The sequence below is a fragment of the Misgurnus anguillicaudatus genome, chromosome 6 (genome assembly GCF_027580225.2).
Source record: "Misgurnus anguillicaudatus chromosome 6, ASM2758022v2, whole genome shotgun sequence".
Lineage (NCBI taxonomy): Eukaryota > Metazoa > Chordata > Actinopteri > Cypriniformes > Cobitidae > Misgurnus > Misgurnus anguillicaudatus.
The window spans coordinates 8,262,120-8,288,837 of record NC_073342.2 but is presented as its reverse complement, the minus strand read 5'-3'; the positions used below and the strand labels follow the sequence as shown (position 1 = coordinate 8,288,837).

The window sequence follows — 26,718 nt, the reverse complement described above, 5'->3', positions numbered from 1 at the left end:
ACAATCTAATCAATATTTAAAATAATATGTATTTTAAACTGTAAACATTTTTATATGTAACATTTAATTATATTCCTCCAATTTTATGCACGTATATGTAAGAGCATAATTAGTGCTTTTTACAATGTGTAAACTTTAAAAAGTTAGCGAGATGTTGGTTTTGCCGGTTGTTGATGAGTAACAGCTGTGAATGATCACCGCGCTTAAGCAGCCACGTCACAGGAGAACAAGTGAACAGTGTCCCAATGTGAAGTCAGCTAGAGTCCTTACCAGTGCCCAAACCTGCATACACATTCTCAACATCGGGAGATTGTGAACGAATTGAGACACTCGCCGAGCAGCACCCGCAGCCAGCTACAGTGGTTGTGTGTGGAGCTTTAATTTGCCCATGAAGAACGTTGCGTCGCATTAGTTCGCGTGTAAAATCAAAGTAAATGTATACTTTTTTATTTGGTCAGCACGGGGTGGCCACAGGGGTGGCCAGGGACATGTCTACAGAGGCACGGGCCACCCTTGGCCTCCGTGTAGAACCGCCACTGAACCTCAGTTTTGCTATTTACCTGAATATATGTGTTTTACCTCCAGCGACCATTAACAATAATATGTCACTTATAAATGATTACATACAAAAAAATTACGGCAGTTGTTCAAATTAATGTGGTTTGGAATTGGTAAAATGTGCCTGAAAAAAATTGCAATCAAATTATCCACATGCTTAAAAATGATGCACACAATGTATCTGTACGACACACAAAAGTATTTGTATATTTATATACTCAATTTTAAGAGTTATGGAAAAGACACAGTACATGTAAAGCTAAAACAAAGTCACAGGTACGCCAGCCTTGGGTTTCATACACATCCTTGACACCTAAGCAAGTTTGTTATATTAAAATATAAAATACATTAATTAACTTAATCTACTAATATTTTTAAATTTTACTAACACTTGCTGTTACGGTCAGCTCAAAACCGCAAAAGAAGATGGAGACCATGAACGTATAATAAATAAACTGTTAATTTCACAGTTCTAGGGGAATACAATTACAATTAGCACATCAGTAAATTAATTTCAAAGGGCAGATCCAAAAACGTAGCGAGATAACATACAGGCATCATGGGATGATGTCACTTCCCCGCTTCGGACCACTTTTTTTATTACTTTTTTATTTCTGCATCCCGACTTGAAGGTGTTTCCCATTTCTCCTGTCACCTAAAACAGATCACAGAAACAAAACAAAAAAGAAAAAAAACCACACCTTTACACCATAAATCTCTCTGACACCAACATGCAAATAAGGTGAGAACTGACCTTTCATTTTGTCCAAGTTTGTCCACAAAAGAGCTCCTGCAGTTGATGTCATGCAGCATAAACGCTTTTGGTAGGCAATCGAAGAGCGCTGTAGCATTGGTATCTATAGTGGTTGAACAATAATTTAAACCAGACTGTTTATACCTTACAATCCTTACTATGCTCTCATGTTGTTATCAATTAGTTCTATGTTTAACAGTAACCCTGAAATGACCTAAAACCTCTACACAAGAAGGAAATGAAATATGAAAATAACTTTTAAGGGAAATAACCGACTGATGTGATGTGCTGAAGAGCAGATATCATATAATCACATATGCAGATACAGACAGAGACACAGCAGATTCAAGAGAGAAACACAACAACATCAAAAGTAAGAACAACTTACATTCATATTCAAATTATACTTTTGGCATGACACTGTTGTGATTGCTAAAAAAACTTCTCCTAAACTGTGTTAAAATTGTTTTTGTTTAGAAAGAATATTGTTTATGTTGGCATGAGAAATATGGTTAATTCCAGTTAAGATGACTTGCAGTATGTGTCACAAGCCCCTCTACAATGTTCCTGAGCGGTCACACGCTCCACTTATAGACCCCTTCAAGGTCTGTAAACATTGAATGACTATCGGGTGCGCGCGCAACATGGGGTCAAACTGTTCATACCATTTAGGCTGTCTAGTTTAATCTAACAGCGCTGAAAAATGATGACTTACCTGAAATGAAGTGAGCCCTACAAACACAAGCCTCTTTTATCTTTGCATTGTCCCAGTCTGCACATTTAATTGCGTGCAGCCACAGATGTTGTATTTTTTGTTTTTGAGATTCTGCAGGAATTTTGAAAAACTTAACGGCAGACCTGGTGCGATTTTAAAAGCCCACGACGCAAGTAGGCATTTTTGACGATACCGAATAATACGCAACTCAATCTGTTGTAATGACTTTTCTGACCCCGACATGCACAGTGGGAACCGCCTGTGACGTGAACCGTGAAGGGTCTATTACCCCTAACCTGTGGGTCATTACTCTGCCCTATAAATTTCAGACTCTCGTACTAACTCTTTGTGAAGTAATATGTGCGTTGATGTTGTGCTGCGACAACGACCTGTAGAATGCAATGCAATGCATTTAAACAATTTGTCCGCCTTTCATCTGTGCTGCAGGCGCCTCACGATCACATGTGTGCCATCAAAGTACCATGAGAGCAAAACGAGACCAGCCACATAGGACAGGTGCTTAATGACAATACACTATTTTATTTGCCAGATTTTCTGAGAACATCAATTACATGCATTTTAGGTTTATCCTGACACCTCTAGTTCCAGTAATGCTCATAAAATTCATCGTTTTGATTACAGTAAACTCTGATCAAAACCTTATGTTATACAGGGCTATTATAAAAGTTAAAAGATTATTCAATAATATACACTTATCTGTAACTTTATTTTTGTTTTATTTTATTTCCTACAATATAAACCAGCACACAACCTATTCAGTGTAAATTGTTTCTTGGTGCTAAATCGTTTGAATATCTTACAAATATTACATAGGCTATAATCCACTTTATCTGATAGAAAGGCAAACAGCAAGTGTCTGTCTTGACAGCCGTCCTTTTACTCCTTTTCCCGACAGATTTTGCCAGCTGATTGCAGGCTTTATTTTTGCAGAAACATACTGAGCGTGTACCAAAGTTTTGGTGCCTGCTGCCGACCCCTGTTTACTCTTTATGCTTTTAGCCGTTTCTCAATACCAAGTACGCCAAACTCGGACTTGTGTCCTTCGTAGTTCGAACTTGCAAGTTCAGACTCGGAAGAACGAACTCCTGATGCGAAATGCATTCTGGGAAACTTCGCTGTCAAAAGTCCACAGAAGTCTCCTCTGATGCATCCTCGATAAAATGGGCGGATCAAGAACACATCCGGGGATTTTATGTGAACTTGGGCTGTTTCTCAATATGCGTTCTTCAGCGATCTTCCGTCCTTGTGTCCTCGCTCTACGTCATCATTAACGGTCGAAGTTCATTCCAATTCTCAAGAACGCAAGGACAGAGGACACATGAAAATACCCGGATGTGTTCTTGATATCGAGGATGCATCGAGTGCAGCCTTGCTGAAATCGCTTTACGCCCCAGAAGTCATTGCGGCTAAACTTCCGAGTTCGTTCTTCCCAGGTCGCCTGGCAAGACCGATCTCCACGAGGACGCAAGTCCGTTCTTTGCGTTCTTGGAATTGAGAAACAGCCTTGGGCTTGATGCGAACTTTGAATTGGAACAGTACTTGGGCCGCGACTGATGACGTTTCACAAGTCCACAAGAACGCAAGTACAGACAAGAACGCATATTGAGAAACGGCTCTTGTCTTGCCTTACATATATCTTTTTGCCCTGCCTGACTATTGGTTGTTTACTGCGCTGCCAATAAAACTGCATATATGGATCCAACCTCGTCTCAAGCCTTGTTACAATCTTGATGAATGTCTGTTCTTAAGTGGTTAAATAAACTTGGAAGGTCATTAATTTTGTTCAGAAGAGTCTGATTTTTTTGTATGTATAACCCTTTAGAAATGTCACAAACGCTATATTTCAGACTTCTCATTGGTAAGTACGGTTTTTTGATTTATATTTTGTTTAAAATGTAATAAGAATTGAATCTGTTTTAATAAAGAATCAAACTTTCTCTTTAATAGCTCTCTGTTCATTATCTGAATGCATTCATCGCCGCTATCACTATATAAACATGACTATGAACTGGACTGAAGCTCAGAGTTACTGCAGAGAAAACTACACAGATCTGGCCAAAGTCGACAACATGAATGACATGAAACAGCTGATGAGTCAAGTAAATAACAGTGGGAATATTGGCGTCTGGATTGGACTGTACAAAACAGGTGTTTATAAATGGAGGTGGTCTATGGGTGATCCTGTAAACTATACAAACTGGGAAATAAACAGTGAGGCTAATGATAATTGTGCATATATGATAAATGGAAAATTGAATTCTCAGTACTGTGGTCAGACATCAAGGTTCATCTGCTACAATGGTGAGTGCAGCTTCCTAAAATTACAACAAACGTTCACTAAACAAAACACAAATCATATGTCAACTTTTCATGACAACAACAGACAGTAAAGACACAGAAATAGCATGTGAGTCACAGTCGATAAACTACATGTGTTTAAGAAGCATTAAGTTCAGCTTATTCTCTGACCTTTACCACTACACATTAAAATGGGATCTTAAAAATTTTAGTTTAATCCTTAAAACCAAAGTTCACCATGTGTATTTGTTAAAACATGTGTCTAAAAAACTGTACATACTGCACATACTGTAAAAACTGACTGACTGAGAGAAATACAAACAGAGACAGAAAGACAATAGCTCATAACTTTTGTAATAAAGAGTGTCTGAAGATTGACTCTAAGAGTAGTAATACGTTATGTTCTTTATTTTCTTCCTTAAATAGAGGCTATCAAAGGATACATCTATGAAACTTCTAATAAAACCTGGAGAGATGCTCAGAGTTTCTGCCGACAGCATCATACTGATCTGGTGACTGTGAGGAACCAGAATGAGAGTGAACAGATTCAGAAGATCATTAATAACACTCAGATATCTGTCTGGATCGGTCTTTTCAGTGACTCATGGGAGTGGTCAGATAAGAGTGACTCCACCTTCAGATACTGGATGTCTGGTAAACCCAATAATGGTGCCGGTGAAATATGTACAGAAGTCCAAATAAAGGCTCAGGGTCAATGGAGTGATAAAGTTTGTAGTCACTCTCAGACATTTGTGTGTCATGAAAGTGAGTAATAAATATCAGTGTTTCTTTATGTCAAAGCTTTCTTCATTATCAGAATTCAATCAGATTCATCTACAGTATTTTCCTTCATGTTTGTGTTTGACTGATGTCATTGTGGTTTATTGTGTGTTCAGATAAGCTGGTATTGATCAATGAGAGTCTGAGCTGGTCTGATGCTCTGAGTTACTGTAGACAGAATCATGTGGATTTGGTTTCGGTTGATTCAGAGGAGATTCAGCGCTGGGTGTCAGGATTGGTTAAAAAGGCCTCTACTCCAGAGGTGTGGTTAGGGTTACGTCACTCCTGTGCTCTGGGCGTTTGGTTCTGGATGAATGGACAGATGGTTTGCTATCAGAATTGGGTGAACAGTACAGTAGATAAGAGCTGTGACACTGTGAGATCTGGAGCAGTTCAGTCTGAAGATCAGCGCTGGATCAGCCTTCCTCAAACCGAACTACGCAACTTCATCTGCACCAGATATGAAGAATGAAATAATTTGCGTCTTACTGTTATATATAACTATTAGTTATTTTTCATGCTGTTTTAAATTGTTTGACAATGTGGGAATTTGAAGGTTTATTATAGATTAAATACAACTGAAACAAATGTAATGTATACTATCTTTGGGGATAAAACTTTTCAGTGGTAAATAACTTTCTGATGTAATCCATAGCATACAACTCAGCATGCCTTCTATCCAATATTTACCCGGCATTGGGTTAGAAATAACTTAGAAGAATTTAGAGTGAAAATAAAATAAAGGTTTGTTTGTTTCTTGTATGTGTTTGACTGATGTTAAATAGTGTAAGATAATATCAGTTCAAAAGAAACTTCTCTACAAACAGTGTTCTCTTTTACATTTCCGGACATCATACTTTAACAAATTCCTCCTTGGTATACCTTATATAAAGGCCTTTGTGATGCTAAATTGCGGAGATTTGGCCTTTTGTTGGAGGGTGTGTCTGTAGCGGCCTGACAAATGTTGCCGTTTTACCATGAAACAGGCTGTTGAAACAATGACTTACAATGTCTGACCTACCTCAGACGTCACAGGTTTGATAATGGTCCTGACCTGCACACATCAACATGGCAATATTCAGTTACAGTCATAACACCACCTGCTGGCAATGTGAGAAGGCGTGCTTTATATTAACTTAAACATACAGTGTTTAATCTGTGCCATAATTAATGTTTTATGAGTTGAGAACTGAAGGCATTTATGTGCCACTATTTAGTTTAAGAATTAACCTATTGCGATAGAATCCCCGTCCCCCTTAGTTACCACCCATTGTTCATTCGACTTGCCTTAGAACAAATGTATACATCCTTGTTGATCTGGACATTAAGTGACATTTTGCTCTGTCTTGTTTAGGCTTAGAAAATTGAATAAAATAGTAAATTGTATTGCCCATCCTCCCAAAATACCTGGGATAAGTGTTACAAGTACACCAGGCACATAGTTTTACCGTTATGGCAGCATAAACACAATTAAATCGATGTAAGCTTATGATCTTACATTGCTTTTCTGTGGCGCTGAAAAACGCAGTTGTACGAGTTCCGGTCCAAGTGCAACTGATACTCAACTGACATTGGCTCATCTGCGTTTGAGGGGTGGGGCTTAGAGATAAGTCAATTGCACTACCTGCTACAGATAGGAGGTGTGGCACATTAAAATACCATCAATATACCTAACGTATTCCTCCTGTAATTACAAATGCATATCCCTTCTGGTCAAACGGTGTGATGGGGTACATGCAGGTATCCCGAGAGGCTGGGAGATGTTGTGTATTTTTTACCCATTCCCAAGCCACATCTCAACCGAGATAAGTGTCTTCTCTGGATTAAGTTATGCGGTAGATCACAACACCAACTAAACGCTGATAAATTAAACAAGGATGTCTACATCTACTCTAAGCTAAGTCAACAACAACGTATTTGAATGTTATCATTAACGTCTTTAACGGAACGTTAGCCTAACATTAGAAAACGTTAACATTAGCTTCTAGCTGCGTTTGTACATCATGTCACTTAGCTTCATGTTTTAATGTTATTTGTAATAGCAATGTTGTGCCGAATAATTCATGTAAATACTGTAGCACCAAACTAACAGAGAGGTAACTTACTCTTGGTAAAGATGGTTAAACGGCTTGTCCTGGAAACGTACGCTGAAGCTTTTCATCGACCTTCTCAGCAATAAAATTATTAATATAACCCTCCAATGCATAGTTAAGGCCCTTTTGGTAACAAGATGATATATAGTCTTTCTGTCTCCAAAACTCATCAATTGCCTCATGTGAAATGTCTCCTACTGTGACAGCTGCCATTGATTGTTTGTCTGAGTGAGTGAATTGACCTTAGTCATAGGTCAATTTAATGAGCGTGGGGTAACCCTGTTGGTCTGTTTGCATTTTTTGTTTGAAATGTTAAACAAAGACTGTGAATTCATACTGCATGCTAACAATTAGTCTATAAAGTATAAAGTCTACATGTCAATACCAATAGTTCTTGTCTATCGCTTTCAGCCATTTAAGTTTCCTTTCTGTGAACAAAGTTATATGGAAAACATGGAAGTGTTTGACGGCTTCTAAATTCAGCCCTGTTTGGATTCTAAGGAATGAATGGTGCTAGGCTAAATGCGAACACATTCACAAAGCGTTGTACAAAGATTAAGTGCACGCATTAACAAAAAAGATAATGTAGTAGATGCAAGTATGTAATAATGTGTCTAAGGTAAAGGAAGAACATAGTAAAATATTGAAAAAATGGTGGTGCTTTCCTTTAAATTAGTGTTACTTTCATTTACTAGGAAGAGTTCTTAGAATGCATTTACTGACCATAACCCATCATCCTGTAAAAAAAAGATGCAATCAGCAGCATTCAAAATAAACCTGACAATAAAAAAATTGCTCAAATAAAACAATCAATCGGAAAAAAATCGTATAAATGCAAATAGGAAATTAGACACTGTAACTAGCATTTGCATGTTATTACATAGCAAATAGAAAGTAATTGTATTAGACTAAATGTGGTAAACACTCGTTTCTTTAAAGGTGCCAGAATTTAGTCACAAAGTTGCAACCCTTATAAATTATCAAACTTTCAGTTGTCACTAAAGTGTATTAAGAACGGGAAGCCCTTATCTGACAAAAGTGGGTGGCTTTTAAAAGAGCCTTTGGGGTGTTGAAAGCTTCAACAGATTTATTTGGAGCTGGTGTACTTGGTGACGGCCTTTGTTCCCTCAGACACGGCGTGTTTGGCGAGTTCACCGGGCAGCAGCAGACGCACGGCGGTCTGGATCTCTCTCGATGTGATGGTGGAGCGCTTGTTGTAGTGAGCGAGACGAGAGGACTCACCGGCGATACGCTCGAAAATATCATTGACGAAAGAGTTCATGATCCCCATGGCCTTAGAAGAAATCCCGGTGTCAGGATGAACCTGCTTCAGGACCTTGTAGACGTAGATAGCATAGCTCTCCTTCCTGGACCTCTTGCGCTTCTTACCGCCCTTAACGGCGGTTTTCGTAACAGCCTTTTTTGACCCCTTCTTAGGTGCGGACTTTGCTGGCTCAGGCATGATAATCACTCTGTTAAAATAACACAATGAATGAAGATGCGTGTTTGTAAGGAACTATTTATTCACCACCCATGCAAATTTTCAGACACCATAGTGCCTTCTGATTGCGGGTTGTGATTGGACACAGAGCACGACTGAATTTCATTGGCGTAGCTGTAAATAAGCGAGCCAATCAATGTCTTCAAAACCGCAGTCCCACCCATCGCCTCATGTTTGAAACGTCGTATGCGTTTGAGTGTTATTCAACTTTCCCGCTCATTTTTATATATAATACAGTTTATTTGCAGTTTTATCTACCGCTTCTTATTAATGAGCGTGTAACAAATAATTAGATGTAAAGCTTATGCAACAAAGTTAGACGAATTTAAAGCACCTATAAACAAGAATGATCTATAAACCCGTATGTGTTGGAAAGCAAACTTATCCAAGAGGACGTTTTAAATTAAGTTTGCACAACCTTTTCTAAGTTATGTTAAGGCGATGTGCAATTATTTAAGGAACCATTCTGATAAACACTAAACAAACAAAAGTACAGCGTGGCTACCATAATGAAGTTGAAATAGGCCAGACATAGTATCATAAAAATGTGATAAATTAATGGATTTCTCTTTAAATGAGAAGATGGGTGGCTCTTAAAAGAGCCGTTTGGGTTTGTGTGGAGTTTAAGCGTTTAACCTCCGAAACCGTACAGAGTGCGACCCTGACGCTTCAGAGCATAAACGACATCCATGGCGGTGACGGTCTTTCTCTTGGCGTGTTCAGTGTAGGTGACGGCGTCACGAATAACATTCTCCAAAAACACCTTCAACACACCGCGAGTCTCCTCATAGATCAGACCGGAGATACGCTTGACACCACCACGGCGAGCGAGACGACGGATGGCGGGTTTGGTGATTCCCTGGATATTATCACGCAAAACCTTGCGATGACGCTTAGCGCCTCCTTTACCGAGTCCTTTACCACCTTTGCCTCTTCCTGACATGATTTCAACTTCTCGTAGCAAAAATGCATAATGGAGTGCTGTGGAACAGAGCTTTACCGTTGCCTACAGGACCTGAGGGAAACACACAAATGAAGGCGGAGCCAGCAATGTGCTTCTATATCGACCCACCCCCGGTTTATATTTTGTTGATTATTTATTGTCACATAGACATCACATTTCAAAATACATAATTATAATTTTTGCACATGCACAACACAACATGCAGTCGTGCTTGTTTACAGTAAATGTGTTGTTTTGTTTTATAGCAATGTAAACAGAATAATAATCCAAGTCAAGCAATATACATGTTTTTTTCATTATATAATGAGCACTTTACTATGGTACGGTGTTCATTGTTGCAATCTTCTCAAAACGATTATTTAACCATTTTATACTCTAACAAAAACATGAATTTGTAATAACTCTGGGCACGAGATTAGGTAAACGTGTCTTATTTTCTTGTTGTCCTTACACGAACGCCCACGTTAGTTGTTAAATGGTCAGCAGATTGTAATTGTCTCCTTTAAACAGTGCCTACAATCAGGAATAAACTCTTAATATACTGACTTATGCTTCTATTCACTTATTCTACATGCTTGTTAGGAAGTTTTTATTATTTTAATCTAGTTTTAATAAGAGGTTAGAAGTTTTAGCCTACAACCGCTAACAAAGAAATTCTCTCGTTCGGTGGAGTTGTGGTGGCTCTTAAAAGAGCCTTTGTGTTGTGGATGAGGTTGTGTTTAGGCGCGTTCACCACGAATGCGGCGGGCAAGCTGGATGTCTTTGGGCATGATGGTGACCCTCTTGGCGTGGATGGCGCACAGGTTGGTGTCCTCAAACAGGCCGACCAAATAAGCTTCGCTGGACTCCTGCAGGGCCATGACGGCGGAGCTCTGGAAGCGCAGATCAGTCTTGAAGTCCTGGGCGATTTCTCTCACCAGACGCTGGAAAGGCAGCTTACGGATCAGCAGCTCAGTGGACTTCTGATAGCGGCGGATTTCTCTCAGAGCTACGGTACCGGGCCTATAACGATGAGGTTTCTTCACACCGCCGGTGGCTGGGGCGCTCTTACGGGCAGCTTTAGTAGCGAGCTGCTTCCTGGGCGCTTTACCTCCGGTGGATTTACGAGCGGTCTGCTTTGTTCTTGCCATGACTGAAGTCAAACCTCTTCTTCGTAGAAAAGTGAATACAGAATAACACCCAGCAAGCTGCTTTTAAAGACTAGAAGACCGTGAGCTCAGAGGGCGGAGACAGTACACTGACATGTGATTGGCTAATGTGTGACCTCTAAAGGCCATTGGCTCTTTTCAAACGAACAGCAGCGGTTTGTTCCCGCTCAATATCCTTTGTTTAGTTTAATGCCACATTTAAGCAGTTATATTTATGTTTAAAGTCGTTTGTAATTATTTGGAGTGTTCTGATAAAAAAAAAGTTACATAAAAAGCAAAAGACATCACCAGTATGAAAGCGCCCCTCACACACAAATAATATAATCGCGATGTGATCACAGACGTCGTTTATCACCATGTAATGTGTGTATTTTTTTTTTTTGTTGTTGAGAAACCCGATTTTGATGTACATACCATTAATAAACATCTTTTTTTATTTATAACGATTCAGATTTAAATAGTTGGCTGCACTTAATGGTGAATACACAAACTTAGAGAAAAAACTTCAATTCAAATTGAATACTTCAATAATCCTGTTTCATAGAAACGTTACAAATAATACAACATTGCAAACATCAAGATAAAGGGCACAGAACATACTCTTAAAAAAAAGTCTTGAAAGTATGTTTGTAGGAAGACGAGGTTCATTAACTTGAGTGTAAGATTTGCTTTCATCAGTTAAGGCATAGTATTGTTATGCCCCATTCAGCACATACATGCCAACCTATACATTAAAATATAAACTTCGCTCTCTTATAGTTAAGTGGGTGGCTCTTAAAAGAGCCTTTTTTTAAGTTGTGGAGAAGCTGGTTTACTTTGCTTTAGCGGGCTTCTCGGTCTTCTTTGGCAGCAACACAGCCTGGATGTTGGGCAACACACCGCCCTGAGCGATGGTCACGCGGCCCAAGAGTTTGTTCAGCTCCTCGTCGTTACGCACTGCCAGCTGTAAATGGCGGGGAATGATGCGAGTCTTCTTGTTGTCACGAGCGGCGTTTCCAGCCAACTCCAGGATCTCAGCAGTAAGATACTCGAGCACAGCGGCGAGATAAACTGGAGCTCCAGCACCAACGCGCTCTGCATAGTTACCCTTGCGAAGAAGTCTGTGAACACGGCCGACGGGAAACTGAAGCCCGGCTCTGGATGAACGAGTCTTAGCCTTTGCTCTGACCTTACCACCGGTTTTACCTCTGCCGCTCATTCTTGTTTCACTTTTGTAATCACAAAAAGTTGTGATTCAAGGCTGTTGTTTCAAGTATTTAACAGCTGCTTTAGTTGCCTATTGGTTGAAGTCTGTGAAAAGTTCAAACCAATCACTGAACTTCCCTCCAAACACCAAAGCCCGCCCCCTTCTATCTTTCTCACTGCCTTTGTTTTACAATTGCCGCTTATATTTATATTTATACATTTGGCAGATGCTTTAATCCATTTTACAGTTCATTATAATGTTTACATTTATATGTGTATATGTGTATGTGTGACCGGAGGACACGTGTTAAACAAACACATTTTAAAGAAAAGGGAAAAGTATTAAAATATGTTTTTACTTAATGACAAAATACAAGTATCTTTACTGTATCAGAGTGTTTATATGCTGCAATTCTTTTTACTTACAGCTTTATACTCTACTGCACTTCATAAATACAAAGTGCTTTAATACTAAAGTTACATTAAAAATATAGAGCTTTCTTATATGGCAGAGACGCTCCAAAATCTGCGTGGCACTAAAGTAAAACTATTTTATGAAGTATTTTTTAACAAATCAGAAATTCTCGAAATAAACAGCCAGAAAACGACAAATATTGAAACATTGCTCTTTAAAGGGCTGGTGGGTGGCTCTTAAAAGAGCCTTTTTAGTGGAAATACATTTTTAGTGAAAATCTATTTCTTTTTGGGCGCTGCCTTTTTAGGCTTCGCTGCTTTGGGCTTTGTCGTCTTGGGTTTAGCAGCCTTTTTGGGGCTCTTCGCTGCTTTCTTAGGAGCCGCTGGCTTCTTTGCTTTCTTGGGGCTCTTTGTTGCCTTTTTAGCGGCGGTGGCGGCTGGTTTCTTCGCTGCTTTCTTGGGTGATTTCTTAGCGGCGGTCTTCTTTGTCGCTGCAGTCTTGGGCTTCTTGGCAGCGGCGGGTTTCTTGGCTGCGGGCTTCTTTGCTTTAGGAGCGGCTTTCTTCGCTGGTTTTGCCTTGGTCTCTGCCTGCTTTTTGTTGAGTTTAAAAGACCCGGAAGCGCCGGTGCCTTTGGTCTGGACCAGAGTGCCTTTAGTGACCAGGTTCTTGATGGCGATCTTGACGCGGGAGTTGTTCTTCTCCACGTCGTAGCCACCGGCGACGAGCGCTTTCTTCAGAGCGGCGAGAGAGACACCGCTCCTCTCCTTGGAAGCCGATACAGCTTTGATGATGAGATCACCCACACCTGGTCCGGTTTTCTTGGCCTTTGGGGCGGATTTCTTCTTGGGCGCCTTGGCCGGCGCGGCGGCAACAGCTGGGGCGGTTTCTGCCATTTTCTCTGAGAGTATCTGTATTATCACAGTGTCAACAAGAGATCAGTAATGCGAGCGTCAGAGCGCGCGGCGCTTTTATACAGCACATGAGAACCATATAGACTCAACCGTGACAGCTGGGTGTCTGTGCGCCTCCACGAGCAGCTAACGCGTGTGTTTTCTCCTCTAACTTTTACAACTAAACAGGAGATGTAAAATACATGGGTGTGATATAAACAGCATAAACACAGAGCAGAGGTCCAGCGCTATATCTTAAAGTTAAAATACGCCACGATTCAAAAAGTATTTTGACATCTTTAGATCAAATCCTCGACTAACATCAGCCAAAGGATAAAGCCGCGTTTGTTTCTCATGTGATTTTTGTATTTTACATTTAATTAAAGGTTAGAAGCCTCTTTTGTATTTGTAGCAGACAATTGGAAAATTATTTTCATTACATGAATAACATTAAAGGGCTTGTAAATTGTTATATATAGTAGTTATTCTGGACACCTTGAAGCACACGCATCATCCAGAGGCTTCCTGTTCTTTTGTGACTTCATCTCTGATTTGTTGTTAAAACATTTTTCTTGCTTTTGTTGCTGATTGTAAAGTGAACGTGTGAAGGAAGATGTATTAAAATGTCTAAAGCATTCAAACAATAACATAGTGGTGAAATGCTGACGTGCATACACAAACACTTTATGAAATACAGTTTTTCAAAGGCATAAACCTTCGTTGTATGATCTGTCATACTGTGTGCAGTTTTTCTATCTTCCTTATAAACTCATTTAAAAGATCAAACAGTGTTAGGATTAACTAAACTATTCTATTACAGTATTACTACTACTATCTATTCAACTATTAAAAGCTTTTTGGATATATTTCATCCAGTTTAAAAGGTTATTACAATCAGCATTGACATACAGTATGTCTGAATTGTTTGTAACAGATGATAAAATTATCCTCATAAATATTTCTATGAAAAATGTTATACGATTTGAATAGCATATAAAGCATATAAATCAGTTATTTTAATCAGTCCTGTTACCATAGCAATTTTACATTATGGTAATGATAACCACTCTACTTATTTATATGGCCATTATGAGTTATAGAAACCGAAATAGAAAACATAGGTCCTTTTTGTTGTCCTTTATTAAGAAAGAGGGTAAGCAAATGTTTGTTATAAAATATATCTGCTGCTGAATTTCTAAGTAAACTGGACTGTTCCATCCTTGAGCAGCAATGCAATTTGATAAAAAAGTTTATTTGAGAAGGGAAAAAGTATAAAGAAATGCAGCAAAGTTTAAGAATCTCGGCTAAAATGATCTCAAAAACTTTAGAAAGGCAACCAAAACTCAAAGCACATGGAAATATAAGCTACTTCAGGTAAAACAGACTGAAGAATAGCCAGGATGGCAAAGATTCAGCCTTTTGTCATCTCTAGAAAGATCAAAGATTATATAAAATGATATGTGGCAGTCAGAAGACATCTGATTTAAGCTGTTTGCAAGAAGCTCCCATAAAGCACCAGTGTTGAAATAAAGGCATGAGCAGAAACACATCAACACATCAACTGGCCCGAAGAAACATTGTGTAACATTTTTGGTCTGATGAGAGTTAAATTGCTCTTATGGGGTCTATTGACAGAACCTCATGTGACCTCTGGGTACTGAATAAAAGCCACAGTACACTGTAAAGACAAAAATCATGGTATTGGGATGTTTTTCATACTACCGTGTTGGGCCTATTTATCATATAGAATGGAACATTGATCAATTTAAATACATCAGAATACTTAAAGGCAAGCTCCTGTCTCATCTTAATATGAAAGAAATTAGCCAGGTAACTATATGGCCTTGTTACCTTTTGTTTCATTGTTTGAGTTGGTGGCCATTTGCTGACGAAGGCTCTGAGTCATAGGTGAATACCAAGCCTAAGGTGTGAACCCATTTCTATGATAATTAAATGGTCTGAGTGAGACAGTGTAATGTTGATGGGTGGCAGGTTTACTTCTTTTCAATGTTTTGTTTAAAGTTGAGTGCTTTGTTTTCCATTTAGGGCACTGGCCACAAAAAAAGTGTAAAATGCAATGTTGTAAGTCAGACTTGGTGACTGCAGCTCCTGAGCTCTATGCTCTGATTTGAATATCGCTTTCTCCAACAAAGACTGCTGCTTGAAGAAATCCAAGTCTACTGGTCTTTGCTAAAAAGGTTTACAACAATACCCCGTTGAAAACGTGAGGGGTGACATTAAAAATATAGTTTCTGAAGCAAAACCTAAAAATTGACAGGAACTGTGGATCCTGTGCTGCAATATCTGTTTCTAGGCCAGAAGTTGATTGACTCAATTTGACACAGATGTACAGCATTTATAAACAACAATGGTTATGCGACTAAAAATCACTAGTCAATAGTTTAAAGTGAAATTAAATCTTAAAAAATTAAAGTATCTAAAAAGAAAAATGTTGACACAGCTATTATTTTTAACAGCTTAAACTTATTTGCTTTCATTTAAAAGAACAAGAGAGACTTGATCATTTTGTTAATGCTCTGATTTGGAATTGAATGTATGTTAAGGGAATAAACTCCATTTATAACACGTCATCTCAAAATATTAATAAATGTAAAATATGTAGCCTTAAATGAGACAATATCAATTCCTGTCATGCCAAAATGTTTTCATAATTGGTTCTAAAAAAAGACGTTAATTTTAAATGATAAATAAGCCAAACATTTACACCTCTTTGTATTTGGTTCTGTCACAGTATTGTTTTTAAATCAGAATTTACAGTCGGTTTACATTGTGGGTCTTTGGTAATCAAGGTAATGGAGGACTCCGAACTCCTGAATTGAGGTTTGTTTCAATGTAGTACTGCTCTGAAGTTACTGCCGGATAATGTAAAGCTAAAATAACTAGTACTTCATACACGCAAAAAGTGTTTTGCTTTAATGCGTGAAAGCTAACGACGAAAATAGAAAGCTCTTTAGCCGAAAAGGTGGGTGGCTCTTAAAAGAGCCTTTGGGGTGTTGAAAGCTTCAACAGATTTATTTGGAGCTGGTGTACTTGGTGACGGCCTTTGTTCCCTCAGACACGGCGTGTTTGGCGAGTTCACCGGGCAGCAGCAGACGCACGGCGGTCTGGATCTCTCTCGATGTGATGGTGGAGCGCTTGTTGTAGTGAGCGAGACGAGAGGACTCACCGGCGATACGCTCGAAAATATCATTGACGAAAGAGTTCATGATCCCCATGGCCTTAGAGGAAATCCCGGTGTCAGGATGAACCTGCTTCAAGACCTTGTAGACGTAGATAGCATAGCTCTCCTTCCTGGACCTCTTGCGCTTCTTGCCTCCCTTTCCTCCGGTTTTAGTAACGGCCTTCTTGGACCCCTTCTTAGGTGCGGACTTTGCTGGTTCAGGCATGATCACTCTGTTTTAATAACACAATGAATGAAGATGTGTGTTTGTAAGGAATCATTTATTCACCTCCCATGCAAATTTTCAGAGACGTAGACGTGCCTTCTGATTACGGGTTGTGATTGGACAAAGAACAGGAATGGATTTCATTGGAGTAGCTGTATACCAAGTGAGCCAATCAGTGTATTCAAAACTTAAGTCCCACCCACCGCCTCATGTTTGAATCGCCCGATGCGTTTCAGGGTTGTTTTACTTTCCCGCTCAATTTTGTACACAATACTATTTCTTTTTAATTTTATATTATATACTATAAAGTTTTTTATTCTAAATTCGAGCAGAACAAATTAATGCACTCCTTTTGGTTCAAAACACGTAATGAAGTTTGTAATATGCTAATCTTGTTCTGTTCTTCCTTTTACATGAGTGTGTAATAAACTAAAACATGTAAATCTTATGTAACAAAGAAAGTTAAACTATGATTTAATGCATCTATAAGCAAGATAACGTGTATACACGTAGCATTACTATGAGCACTAACTTAAGAGCTATATTGTCATTTCAGTTGCAAAATTCTGTAATCGGAAGTAGATAAAGAACACAAAAGTAAAGTGTCGCTTAGTTTAAACGTTATTTCTAATGTTCATATTAAAAAAGTACAGCGCGACCACCGTGTAACGATCAAGTCATTAGAAAGATATACAGTGCCACAACATCCGAATATCAGTTTTAAAAAGCAATTTATTCTTAAACAACAAACTGAACGGTATATTATTACAACGGAGACGTTAACTCTTTATATGAGAAGATGGGTGGCTCTTAAAAGAGCCGTTTGGGTTTGTGTGGAGCTTAAGCGTTTAACCTCCGAAACCGTACAGAGTGCGACCCTGACGCTTCAAAGCATAGACGACATCCATGGCGGTGACGGTCTTTCTCTTGGCGTGTTCAGTGTAGGTGACGGCGTCACGAATAACGTTCTCCAAAAACACCTTCAACACACCGCGAGTCTCCTCATAGATCAGACCGGAGATACGCTTGACACCACCACGGCGAGCGAGACGACGGATGGCGGGTTTGGTGATTCCCTGAATGTTATCACGCAAAACTTTGCGATGACGCTTAGCGCCTCCTTTACCGAGTCCTTTACCGCCTTTGCCTCTTCCAGACATGATTTCAACCTCTCGTAGCAAGAATGCATAATGGAGTACTGTGAAACAGGACTTTACAGTTGCCTACAGGACCTGATGGAAACACACACAATAAAGGCGGTGCTAACAACGCTTTATGTCACTGTTAGAAGGCAGCACTTAATCTCAGTTCTTAACAGGATATATCTTTAAATAAAATGAACACATAAACACTCTGAAATGAATATTTACTGAACTTAAGAGTTTATTATCTACACTTATCTGAAACTTTCAGAAGCAGACTTCTTTGGACCTGTATAAAAACCTTTATTTTGTCAATGCATTTTGGCAGATTGTTTTTTTTTTGTTGTTTTTTTGCAAAAGTTTATTGTTTATTTAGTCCCTGAATAAACTACACAAATAATGTTGTTTCTAACTATGTGATAAAAGCAGTTGCAGATGTTTTACAAAATATATAACAATGATTGCAACATTGAAATGTGCAACGTTTTACTACCAAAGTATTTAATATTCATTTATTAACTTACAATTACAAGTTTCCGCGACATCTTGTGAGGTCTGAGCAAAACTCTTATGATTTACATCCAGAACATGATGCATGATAGGATACACTTAATCTTCAAGACCGCTCTGAAGCAATATTTGAGATAGTGTGGGTTAAAGGCCCTGCACTTTGCCAGTTTTAAGACATGGGACAGTCTTGTGCACTTCCTGTCACATGCACACGCTCTTGAGTGGCCAAGGCTGTTTCTCAGTTCCATTAACACAAAGAACGGACTTGTGTTCTCGTGGAGATCGGTCTTGCTAGACGACCTTGGAAAAACGAACTCAGAAGGTCGCGAGAACACAGAACCCACTTGTGAGAATTGGGTTGTGTGCAATCTTCCTGTTGGTCCCCTGACCTCCACCATTGGTTTGCGGCAATGACTTCTGTGGCGTAAAGTGAATTCAGCCTGCAAGTCTGCACTCAATGCAACCTCGATATCAAAAACACATCCGGGTATTTTCATGCGTCCTCTGTACTTGCGTTTTTTGAGAATTGTAATTAAACTTCGATGGTTAAGGATGACGTAGAGCGAGAACACAAGGACGTAAGATTGCTGAAGAACGCATATTGAGAAACAACCCAAGACCGCAAGTGTGGGTATTTGGACGCAGCTCGAATTATGTCCGACTTGCTCTGATGTCACCTTCAAATTGGGATGTACCCTGCGTCTCAATCAGCTCCCTTTTCAGTAGTCAGGGCACTGATCAGGGAGTTGACCATTTTAATGGTTTCAATTACAAAATGATAATTCCCACAATGCAACGCAAAAATCAGTGCTCGCTCACTTGACACTGGGACAAACAACATATCTCTGAATGCTTTATTCTGATTGGTTGAGAAATGTAGGTGTTGATTATTTTTCTGTAAAAGGCACACCTATCCTGTCAATGCTTGTGGTAACTGTTGTATAAGAGGGATAATTGACTCCGGTCCTTTGAATTATTTAAAAATAATGCACACCCGCTGGGGACAGAGGTAGATATGTTTATGATACAAAATTCACAAATTTCTCCTTTCTGGGTTTTCATCTTTGACGGCATTCTGTAGAAGCACAGCCCGGGATTGTCTACTTGTCGCTTAGTTAATTTTAATACACTACAACTATTCAGTATTTAGGCTAAATTAAAGAAATCACTCTCTTCCTAACCTGCGGTCAATGGTAGATAGCGCTCTTTTGCCCATCAGGGGACTTAGGTGCCCTAAGTGCGTGACGAAACATGGACACTATGGATTGGATGAATAATAAAAACTGCAACCAATGTAGTAAATATGTTGTAACATCCCCACTAAATACTAACAACTTACAGTATTAGGTTTGTTCCAAAAGTACTACTTTCTGTCATTTTATGCTACGTTTTTTTTATAATATGCATATTTTTGTCATGTTTTTTGGAAATGTTGTCAGTAAAAAAAAATAAAAATAAAACTTTAATTTTAATTAAAGTTTAAAGGCATGGTTTGTATTTTTGATAACACAAATCATCAGCCAACTTGTGAGCTTTGATAACAGATAACATTGTATTATTCAGACTAATTAAATGTATTATTGCTAAAGTTTTGATATAATATGTAAAAAAAATTGACCTCTTGGTAACAGTACTGATTAAAATAACCGATTGAGGAGAGAGGTTGTGATATTAATGCTTGTGTACAGTATTATTATGGCTTTATTTTCTATTTAAGTCTTTAAAGCTTTTTTCATAAAAGTATAACATTTTATTTTCATGAGGATCATTGCATAATCCCTTACAGACAATTCAGACATACTGTATGTCAGCACTGATTTGATTGATGCTTACTGGATTAAAAATGATCAACAGGTTTCAACAGTTTGTGAGGAAGATAGAAAAACTACACACAGTATGATAGATAGATCATAAAATAACTTTCCAATGAGGGTTTACAGCTCTGAAAAATATCAATCAGCATTGAATAACAAATACACACACAAAAGCAAGAAAAATATTTTAGCTCCAAATCAGAGATGGAGTCACAAATAAACAGGAAGCATCTGGATGATCCGTGTGCTTCAAGGTGGTCAAAACGACTACTATATATAACAATTTACAAGTCTTTTAATGTTATTCATGTAACGAAAATAATTACCCAAGTGTCTGCTACAAATACAAAAGACGCGTTTAACCTTTAATTAAATTTAAAATACAAAAATCACATTAGAAACAAACGCGGCTTTATCCGGTGACTGATGTTGGTCGTGGATTTGATATGAAATTGGTAAAAATAATTGTTTTATCGTCGCGTAATTTAGTTTAAAGATATAGCGCTGGACCTCTGCTCTGTGTTTAAGCTGTTTTTAACGCGCCCATGTATTTTACATCTCCTGTTTAGTTGTAAAAGTTAGAGGAGAAAACACACGCGTTAGCGGCTTGTGGAGGCGCACAGACACTCAGCTGTCCCGGTTGAGTCTATATGGTTCTCATGTGCTTTCTAAAAGCGCCGCGCGCTCTGTTGCTCCTCATTACTGATCTTTTGTTGACTGTGTGATAATACAGATTTACTTTGAGAAGATGGCAGAAACCGCCCCAGCTGTTGCCGCCGCGCCGGCCAAAGCGCCCAAGAAGAAATCCGCTGCAAAAGCCAAGAAAACCGGACCAAGCGTCGGTGACCTCATCGTCAAAGCCGTTTCGGCTTCCAAGGAGAGGAGCGGCGTCTCTCTCGCTGCCCTGAAGAAAGCGCTCGTCGCCGGTGGCTACGACGTGGAGAAGAACAACTCTCGCGTCAAGATCGCCATCAAGAACCTGGTCACTAAAGGCACTCTGGTCCAGACCAAAGGCACCGGCGCTTCCGGGTCTTTCAAACTCAACAAAAAGCAGGCAGAGACCAAGGCAAAACCAGCGAAGAAAGCCGCTCCTAAAGCAAAGAAGCCCGCAGCCAAGAAACCCGCCGCTGCCAAGAAGCCCAAGACTGCAGCGACAAAGAAGACCGCCGCTAAGAAATCACCCAAGAAAGCAGCGAAGAAACCAGCCGCCACCGCCGCTAAGAAGGCAACAAAGAGCCCCAAGAAAGCAAAGAAGCCAGCGGCTCCTAAGAAAGCAGCGAAGAGTCCCAAGAAAGCAAAGGCTGCTAAACCCAAGACGACAAAGCCCAAAGCAGCTAAGCCTAAAAAGGCAGCGCCCAAAAAGAAATAAAGTCAATAGCCTACTTTATTTCCACTAAAAAGGCTCTTTTAAGAGCCACCCACCAGCCCTTTAAAGAGCAAAGTTTCAATATGTATTTCTTGTAGTTAAACTCCAGAATTTATCTGATTTATTAAAACAAACAATACTTCATAAAATAGTACCTCTACTATAAAGTACCTAAAAGTTTTACTTTGGTGCCACGCAGATTTTGGAGTATGCCATAAGAAAGCATTAAAATTGTTAAAACTGCTTTGTATTTATGAAGTGCAGTAAAGATGTAAGTAAATGTTATTGCAGCATAATTTCACTACAGTACACATCAGTACATACTTTTATTTTGTTCCACCTACTTTCCACCTTTGCTTTTAAACGTGCTTACGACAAAAACAAATGTATTAGTAAACTTTCCGTTTCTGCCAGTTTAAACATTTGTCCTCAGGCAACACATACAGATATACACATATAAATGTATAAATTATAATGAACTGTAAGTTGGATTGAAGCATCTGCCAAATGTATAAATATGAATGTAAGCGGCAATTGTAAAACAAAGGCAGGCAGAAAGATAGAAGGGGGCGGGCTTTGGCGTTTGGAGGGAAGTTCAGTGATTGGTTTGAACTTTTCACAGACTTCAACCAATAGGCAACTAAAGCAGCTCTTAAAAACTGGAAACGTCAACCTTGAATCACAACTTTTTGTGATTACAAAAGTGAAACGAAAATGAGCGGCAGAGGCAAAACCGGTGGTAAGGCCAGAGCAAAGGCTAAGACTCGTTCATCCAGAGCCGGGCTTCAGTTTCCCGTCGGCCGTGTTCACAGACTTCTTCGCAAGGGTAACTACGGAGAGCGCGTCGGTGCTGGAGCTCCAGTTTATCTCGCCGCTGTGCTCGAGTATCTTACTGCTGAGATTCTGGAGTTGGCTGGAAACGCCGCTCGTGACAACAAGAAAACTCGCATCATTCCCCGCCATTTACAGCTGGCAGTGCGTAACGACGAGGAGTTGAACAAACTCTTGGGTGGCGTGACCATCGCTCAGGGCGGTGTGTTGCCCAACATCCAGGCTGTTTTGCTGCCGAAGAAGACCGAGAAGGCCGCTAAATCAAAGTAAACTGCGGTTTCTGCACAACTAAAAAAGGCTCTTTTAAGAGCCACCCACTTGAACCATAAAAGAGCGAAAATCGTTTAATTTTATAGATTATGCCAGTTTAACTTTACAGCATTAACAAGACGCTTTAAGAAATATCAATACTATTTCTTGCTACATGCATACTATCAGATTTTTTTATTTTAGTGGTGTTTGATATGTTGTGTTCTCTGTAAAACTGCTATGAAACCGGATTGCTGCAATAAAATCGAATCAAAATGTTTCTCTTCAGGTTTGTACATCCAAAGTGCAACCAACTATTTAATTCCAAACAGTGTCTTTATTACTATTCATTTAACAGTTTAGATGTCTTATAAATGTTTATTTGTACATAAAAAAGCGGGTTCGTCTCATAATCCTTTTTCATATTTGGGAGTTCTCGGCACTATACAGTTCGAAAACTGTACTAAAAGCATTGAAGGCTCTAAAATACACAATGAACCTTATATGGTTTTAAGGACGTTTGAGATCACATCGCTCGCGAATATATTATTTGTGTGTCGGGAGCGTTTTCATACTGGTGATGTCATTTGCTTTTTATGTAACATATTTTTTTATCAGAACACCACATTATTAATTATACATGACTTTAAACTTAAATATATCTGCTTAAATGTGGCATTCAACTAAACAAAGGATATCGAGCGGGAACAAACCGCTTCAGCTCGTTTAAAAAGAGCCAATGGCCAGTAGAGGTCACACATTAGCCAATCACATGTCAGTGTACTGTCACCGCCCTCTGAGCTCACGGTCTTCTAGTCTTTAAAAGCAGCTTGCTGGGTGTAGTTCTGCATTCGCTTTTCTACGAAGAAGAGTTTTGACTTCAGTCATGGCAAGAACAAAGCAGACCGCTCGTAAATCCACCGGAGGCAAAGCGCCCAGGAAGCAGCTCGCTACCAAAGCTGCACGTAAGAGCGCCCCAGCTACCGGCGGTGTGAAGAAACCTCATCGTTACAGGCCCGGTACCGTAGCGCTGAGAGAAATCCGCCGCTACCAGAAATCCACTGAGCTGCTGATCCGTAAGCTGCCTTTCCAGCGTCTGGTGAGAGAAATCGCCCAGGATTTCAAGACTGACTTGCGCTTCCAGAGTTCGGCCGTCATGGCCCTGCAGGAGTCCAGCGAAGCTTATTTAGTCGGCCTGTTTGAGGACACCAACCTGTGCGCCATCCACGCAAAGAGGGTCACCATCATGCCCAAAGACATTCAGCTGGCTCGCCGCATTCGCGGTGAACGCGCCTAAACTCAACGTCGCCCACATCAACACAAAGGCTCTTTTAAGAGCCACCACAATTCCACTGAACGAGAGAATTTCTTTAAATGTTTTAAAAAATTAAACTAAACCTTTTCAAACTTCTGAATAAATTTAAGAAAAATACATGAACTTTAAAACCGTCAATAAAAGTAACTGAAAAGAATACTGATTTTCTGTAGTTACTTTTTAGTGGTCCTACAAGCACTACAACTGACTGTTTTTGCTTGAGTATAAAGTGGTTAAATATTCGTTTCGAGAAAATTGCATCTATGAACACTACTATACGTAAGTGCCTATTAAATATGGGATGAACGACCAAAAATGAAGATCCTCGCTTTACATTTGGTTTTTACATCTTGTTAACATTGCTGCATCTGTACAACAACACATTTACTGTAAACAAGCACGACTGCATGTTGTGTTGTGCAGGTGCGAAAATCATAATTTGGTAAACGTAAATATTTTCAAATGTGATGTCTTTGTGGCAACAAATGATTGCCAAAATATAAATCAGCTTTAACGTAAACTGGAGGTGGGTCGAACTAGAATCACATTGCTGGCTCCGCCTTCATTTCTGTGTGTTTCCATCAGGTCCTGTAGGCAACTGTAAATTCCTGTTTCACAGCACTCCACTATGCATTTTTTGCTACCAGATCTTTAAGTTATGTCTGGAAGAGGCAAAGGCGGTAAGGGACTCGGCAAAGGAGGCGCAAAGCGTCATCGCAAGGTTTTGCGTGATAACATCCAGGGAATCACCAAACCCGCCATTCGTCGTCTCGCTCGTCGTGGTGGTGTCAAGCGTATCTCCGGTCTGATCTATGAGGAGACTCGCGGTGTGCTGAAGGTGTTTTTGGAGAACGTTATTCGTGACGCCGTCACCTACACTGAACACGCCAAGAGAAAGACCGTCACCGCCATGGATGTCGTTTATGCTCTGAAGCGTCAGGGTCGCACTCTGTACGGTTTCGGAGGTTAAACGCTTAAACTCCACACAAACCCAAACGGCTCTTTTAAGAGCCACCCATCTTCTCATATAAAGAGTTAACATCATCGTTGGAATAACGTACCGGTCAGTTTTTTATTTAAGATTATTTTTTTTACACTCTCGTCACGGTAATTGTAGTTTTGTGTGTCTTTTTGATCGTCACATGGTTGTCGTGCTGTACTTTATTTAATTCGGACATATTAGAGATAACGTTTAAACAAAGCGTATAATTACGCTTTACTTTGTGTTCTTTATGTACTTCCGATTACAGAATTTGGCAACTGAAAGAACAATATTGCTCTCAAGTTAGTGCTCATGGTAATGCTACATATATATACATTATATATCTTGCTTATAGATGCTATAATATAAATCATAGTCTACCTTTCTTTGTTACATAATGATTACATTTATTCGTTTGTTACACACACATGTAAAATGAAGAACAGAACAAGATTAGTATACTATAAACTTCATTGCACGTTTTGAACTAAAAGTGGTGCATTCATTTGTTTTGTTCGAGTTAAAAAAACTTTATAGTATATAAAATAATATTTGAAAGAAATAGCATTGTGTATAAAATTGAGCGGGAAAGTAAAACAACCCATAAACACGTAGGGCGTTTCAAACATGAGGCGATGGGTGGATCTGCGGTTTTGAAGACACTGATTGGCTCGCTTAGTTTACAGCTAATCCAATGAAATCCATTCGTGTTCTTTGTCCAATCACAACCCGCAATCAGAAGGTTCGTCTACGGTCTCTGAAAATTAGCATGGGCAGTGTATATATGCTTCTTCACAAACACAAATCTTTATTCATTGTGTTATTGTAATAGAGTGATCATGCCTGAGCCAGCAAAGTCCGCACCTAAGAAGGGATCCAAGAAGGCCGTTACTAAAACCGCAGGAAAGGGTGGGAAGAAGCGCAAGAGGTCCAGGAAGGAGAGTTATGCTATCTACGTCTACAAGGTCCTGAAGCAGGTACATCCTGACACCGGGATTTCCTCTAAGGCCATGGGGATCATGAACTCTTTCGTCAATGATATTTTCGAGCGTATCGCCGGTGAGTCCTCTCGTCTCGCTCACTACAACAAGCGCTCCACCATCACATCGAGAGAGATCCAGACCGCCGTGCGTCTCCTGCTGCCCGGTGAACTCGCCAAACACGCCGTGTCTGAGGGAACAAAGGCCGTCACCAAGTACACCAGCTCCAAATAAATCTGTTGAAGCTTTCAACACCCCAAAGGCTCTTTTAAGAGCCACCCACCTTATCAGTTAAAGAGCTTCCAGTTTAAACACTTAAGTATAAATTTATAAGTAGAAATCCTTAAAAAAGCACTACAGTAATGCTGTGTAATTAAACATAAAACCACCAGTTAACGGTACGAGAACAAAATCTTTATTGTATTAAAAACTGGATTTTTTTGAGTAATTATCTGTGAAGTGGTATGAAAGTTAGAATTTGCTTTTTTTATTTGTATGATTTTATATTTGTTTTCTTTGAAATTATCGTTTTAAAAGATCAGTGATGTTTAGTTTAAAACTGCTGATTATTGCACATTTCTTTTCTTTTTCTGTACATGTTGCTAAACTGTTAGGGGTTACGGTCAGTAGATGTATTCAGAAGGAAGTCTTCATAGAAAATCTTTAAAGGACAAGTTCGGTGTTTTGCACTTGAAGCCCTGTTTTCAGATTGTTTGTGGTGAAGTGGAATGGTTTTGGCTGGAATGTCGACATGTGCGGCTGCCCCGGGAATTTTCGGGTGTTTGTTGTTTCGCCTCCCA

The 26,718-nt window shown here is 39.5% G+C and overlaps 11 protein-coding genes across 12 annotated transcripts; 4 read left to right on the top strand and 7 right to left on the bottom strand.

Annotated features, from left to right (window-relative positions):
• The first annotated feature begins 3,872 nt into the window (after positions 1-3,872).
• Positions 3,873-5,846, top strand: LOC141364166 (C-type mannose receptor 2-like). Of its 2 annotated transcripts, XM_073868266.1 has the most exons (4): positions 3,873-3,906; positions 3,996-4,349; positions 4,773-5,111; positions 5,243-5,846. In XM_073868266.1, the coding sequence occupies exons 1-4, from the start codon at positions 3,873-3,875 to the stop codon at positions 5,596-5,598; spliced, it is 1,083 nt and encodes a 360-aa protein (XP_073724367.1). In that variant the 3' UTR covers positions 5,599-5,846. The 2 variants fall into 2 exon arrangements, with proteins under 2 accessions (XP_073724367.1, XP_073724368.1); XM_073868267.1 differs by lacking the exon at positions 4,773-5,111.
• Positions 5,847-8,258: 2,412 nt separating this feature from the next.
• On the bottom strand, positions 8,259-8,691 carry LOC129434355 (histone H2B-like). The gene has a single exon (XM_055193288.2). The coding sequence runs from the start codon at positions 8,679-8,681 to the stop codon at positions 8,307-8,309; it is 375 nt and encodes a 124-aa protein (XP_055049263.2). The 5' UTR covers positions 8,682-8,691; the 3' UTR covers positions 8,259-8,306.
• Positions 8,692-9,305: 614 nt separating this feature from the next.
• Positions 9,306-10,867, bottom strand: LOC141364165 (histone H3-like). The gene has a single exon (XM_073868265.1). The coding sequence runs from the start codon at positions 10,812-10,814 to the stop codon at positions 10,404-10,406; it is 411 nt and encodes a 136-aa protein (XP_073724366.1). The 5' UTR covers positions 10,815-10,867; the 3' UTR covers positions 9,306-10,403.
• LOC141364431 (histone H4) lies at positions 9,352-9,663 on the bottom strand. Its single transcript, XM_073869117.1, has one exon. The coding sequence runs from the start codon at positions 9,661-9,663 to the stop codon at positions 9,352-9,354; it is 312 nt and encodes a 103-aa protein (XP_073725218.1).
• Positions 10,868-11,598: 731 nt separating the features above from the next.
• Positions 11,599-12,117, bottom strand: LOC129433678 (histone H2A-like). Its single transcript, XM_055192345.2, has one exon. The coding sequence runs from the start codon at positions 12,028-12,030 to the stop codon at positions 11,644-11,646; it is 387 nt and encodes a 128-aa protein (XP_055048320.2). The 5' UTR covers positions 12,031-12,117; the 3' UTR covers positions 11,599-11,643.
• Positions 12,118-12,238: 121 nt separating this feature from the next.
• On the bottom strand, positions 12,239-13,339 carry LOC129433663 (histone H1-like). Its single transcript, XM_055192330.2, has one exon. It carries the CDS (start codon positions 13,323-13,325, stop codon positions 12,711-12,713), a length of 615 nt encoding a protein of 204 aa, XP_055048305.2. The 5' UTR covers positions 13,326-13,339; the 3' UTR covers positions 12,239-12,710.
• A 2,967-nt stretch (positions 13,340-16,306) lies between these two features.
• Positions 16,307-16,735, bottom strand: LOC129433709 (histone H2B). The gene has a single exon (XM_055192362.2). The coding sequence runs from the start codon at positions 16,727-16,729 to the stop codon at positions 16,355-16,357; it is 375 nt and encodes a 124-aa protein (XP_055048337.2). The 5' UTR covers positions 16,730-16,735; the 3' UTR covers positions 16,307-16,354.
• An 842-nt stretch (positions 16,736-17,577) lies between these two features.
• On the bottom strand, positions 17,578-17,889 carry LOC141364430 (histone H4). Its single transcript, XM_073869116.1, has one exon. The coding sequence runs from the start codon at positions 17,887-17,889 to the stop codon at positions 17,578-17,580; it is 312 nt and encodes a 103-aa protein (XP_073725217.1).
• Positions 17,890-20,884: 2,995 nt separating this feature from the next.
• On the top strand, positions 20,885-21,847 carry LOC129433665 (histone H1-like). The gene has a single exon (XM_055192332.2). The coding sequence runs from the start codon at positions 20,944-20,946 to the stop codon at positions 21,562-21,564; it is 621 nt and encodes a 206-aa protein (XP_055048307.2). The 5' UTR covers positions 20,885-20,943; the 3' UTR covers positions 21,565-21,847.
• Positions 21,848-22,212: 365 nt separating this feature from the next.
• LOC129433718 (histone H2A-like) lies at positions 22,213-26,198 on the top strand. The gene is made up of 2 exons (XM_055192365.2): positions 22,213-22,647; positions 25,823-26,198. The coding sequence occupies exons 1-2, from the start codon at positions 22,276-22,278 to the stop codon at positions 26,150-26,152; spliced, it is 702 nt and encodes a 233-aa protein (XP_055048340.1). The 5' UTR covers positions 22,213-22,275; the 3' UTR covers positions 26,153-26,198.
• Positions 23,378-24,972, top strand: LOC129433671 (histone H3). Its single transcript, XM_073868454.1, has one exon. It carries the CDS (start codon positions 23,528-23,530, stop codon positions 23,936-23,938), a length of 411 nt encoding a protein of 136 aa, XP_073724555.1. The 5' UTR covers positions 23,378-23,527; the 3' UTR covers positions 23,939-24,972.
• Positions 26,199-26,718: the final 520 nt, after the last annotated feature.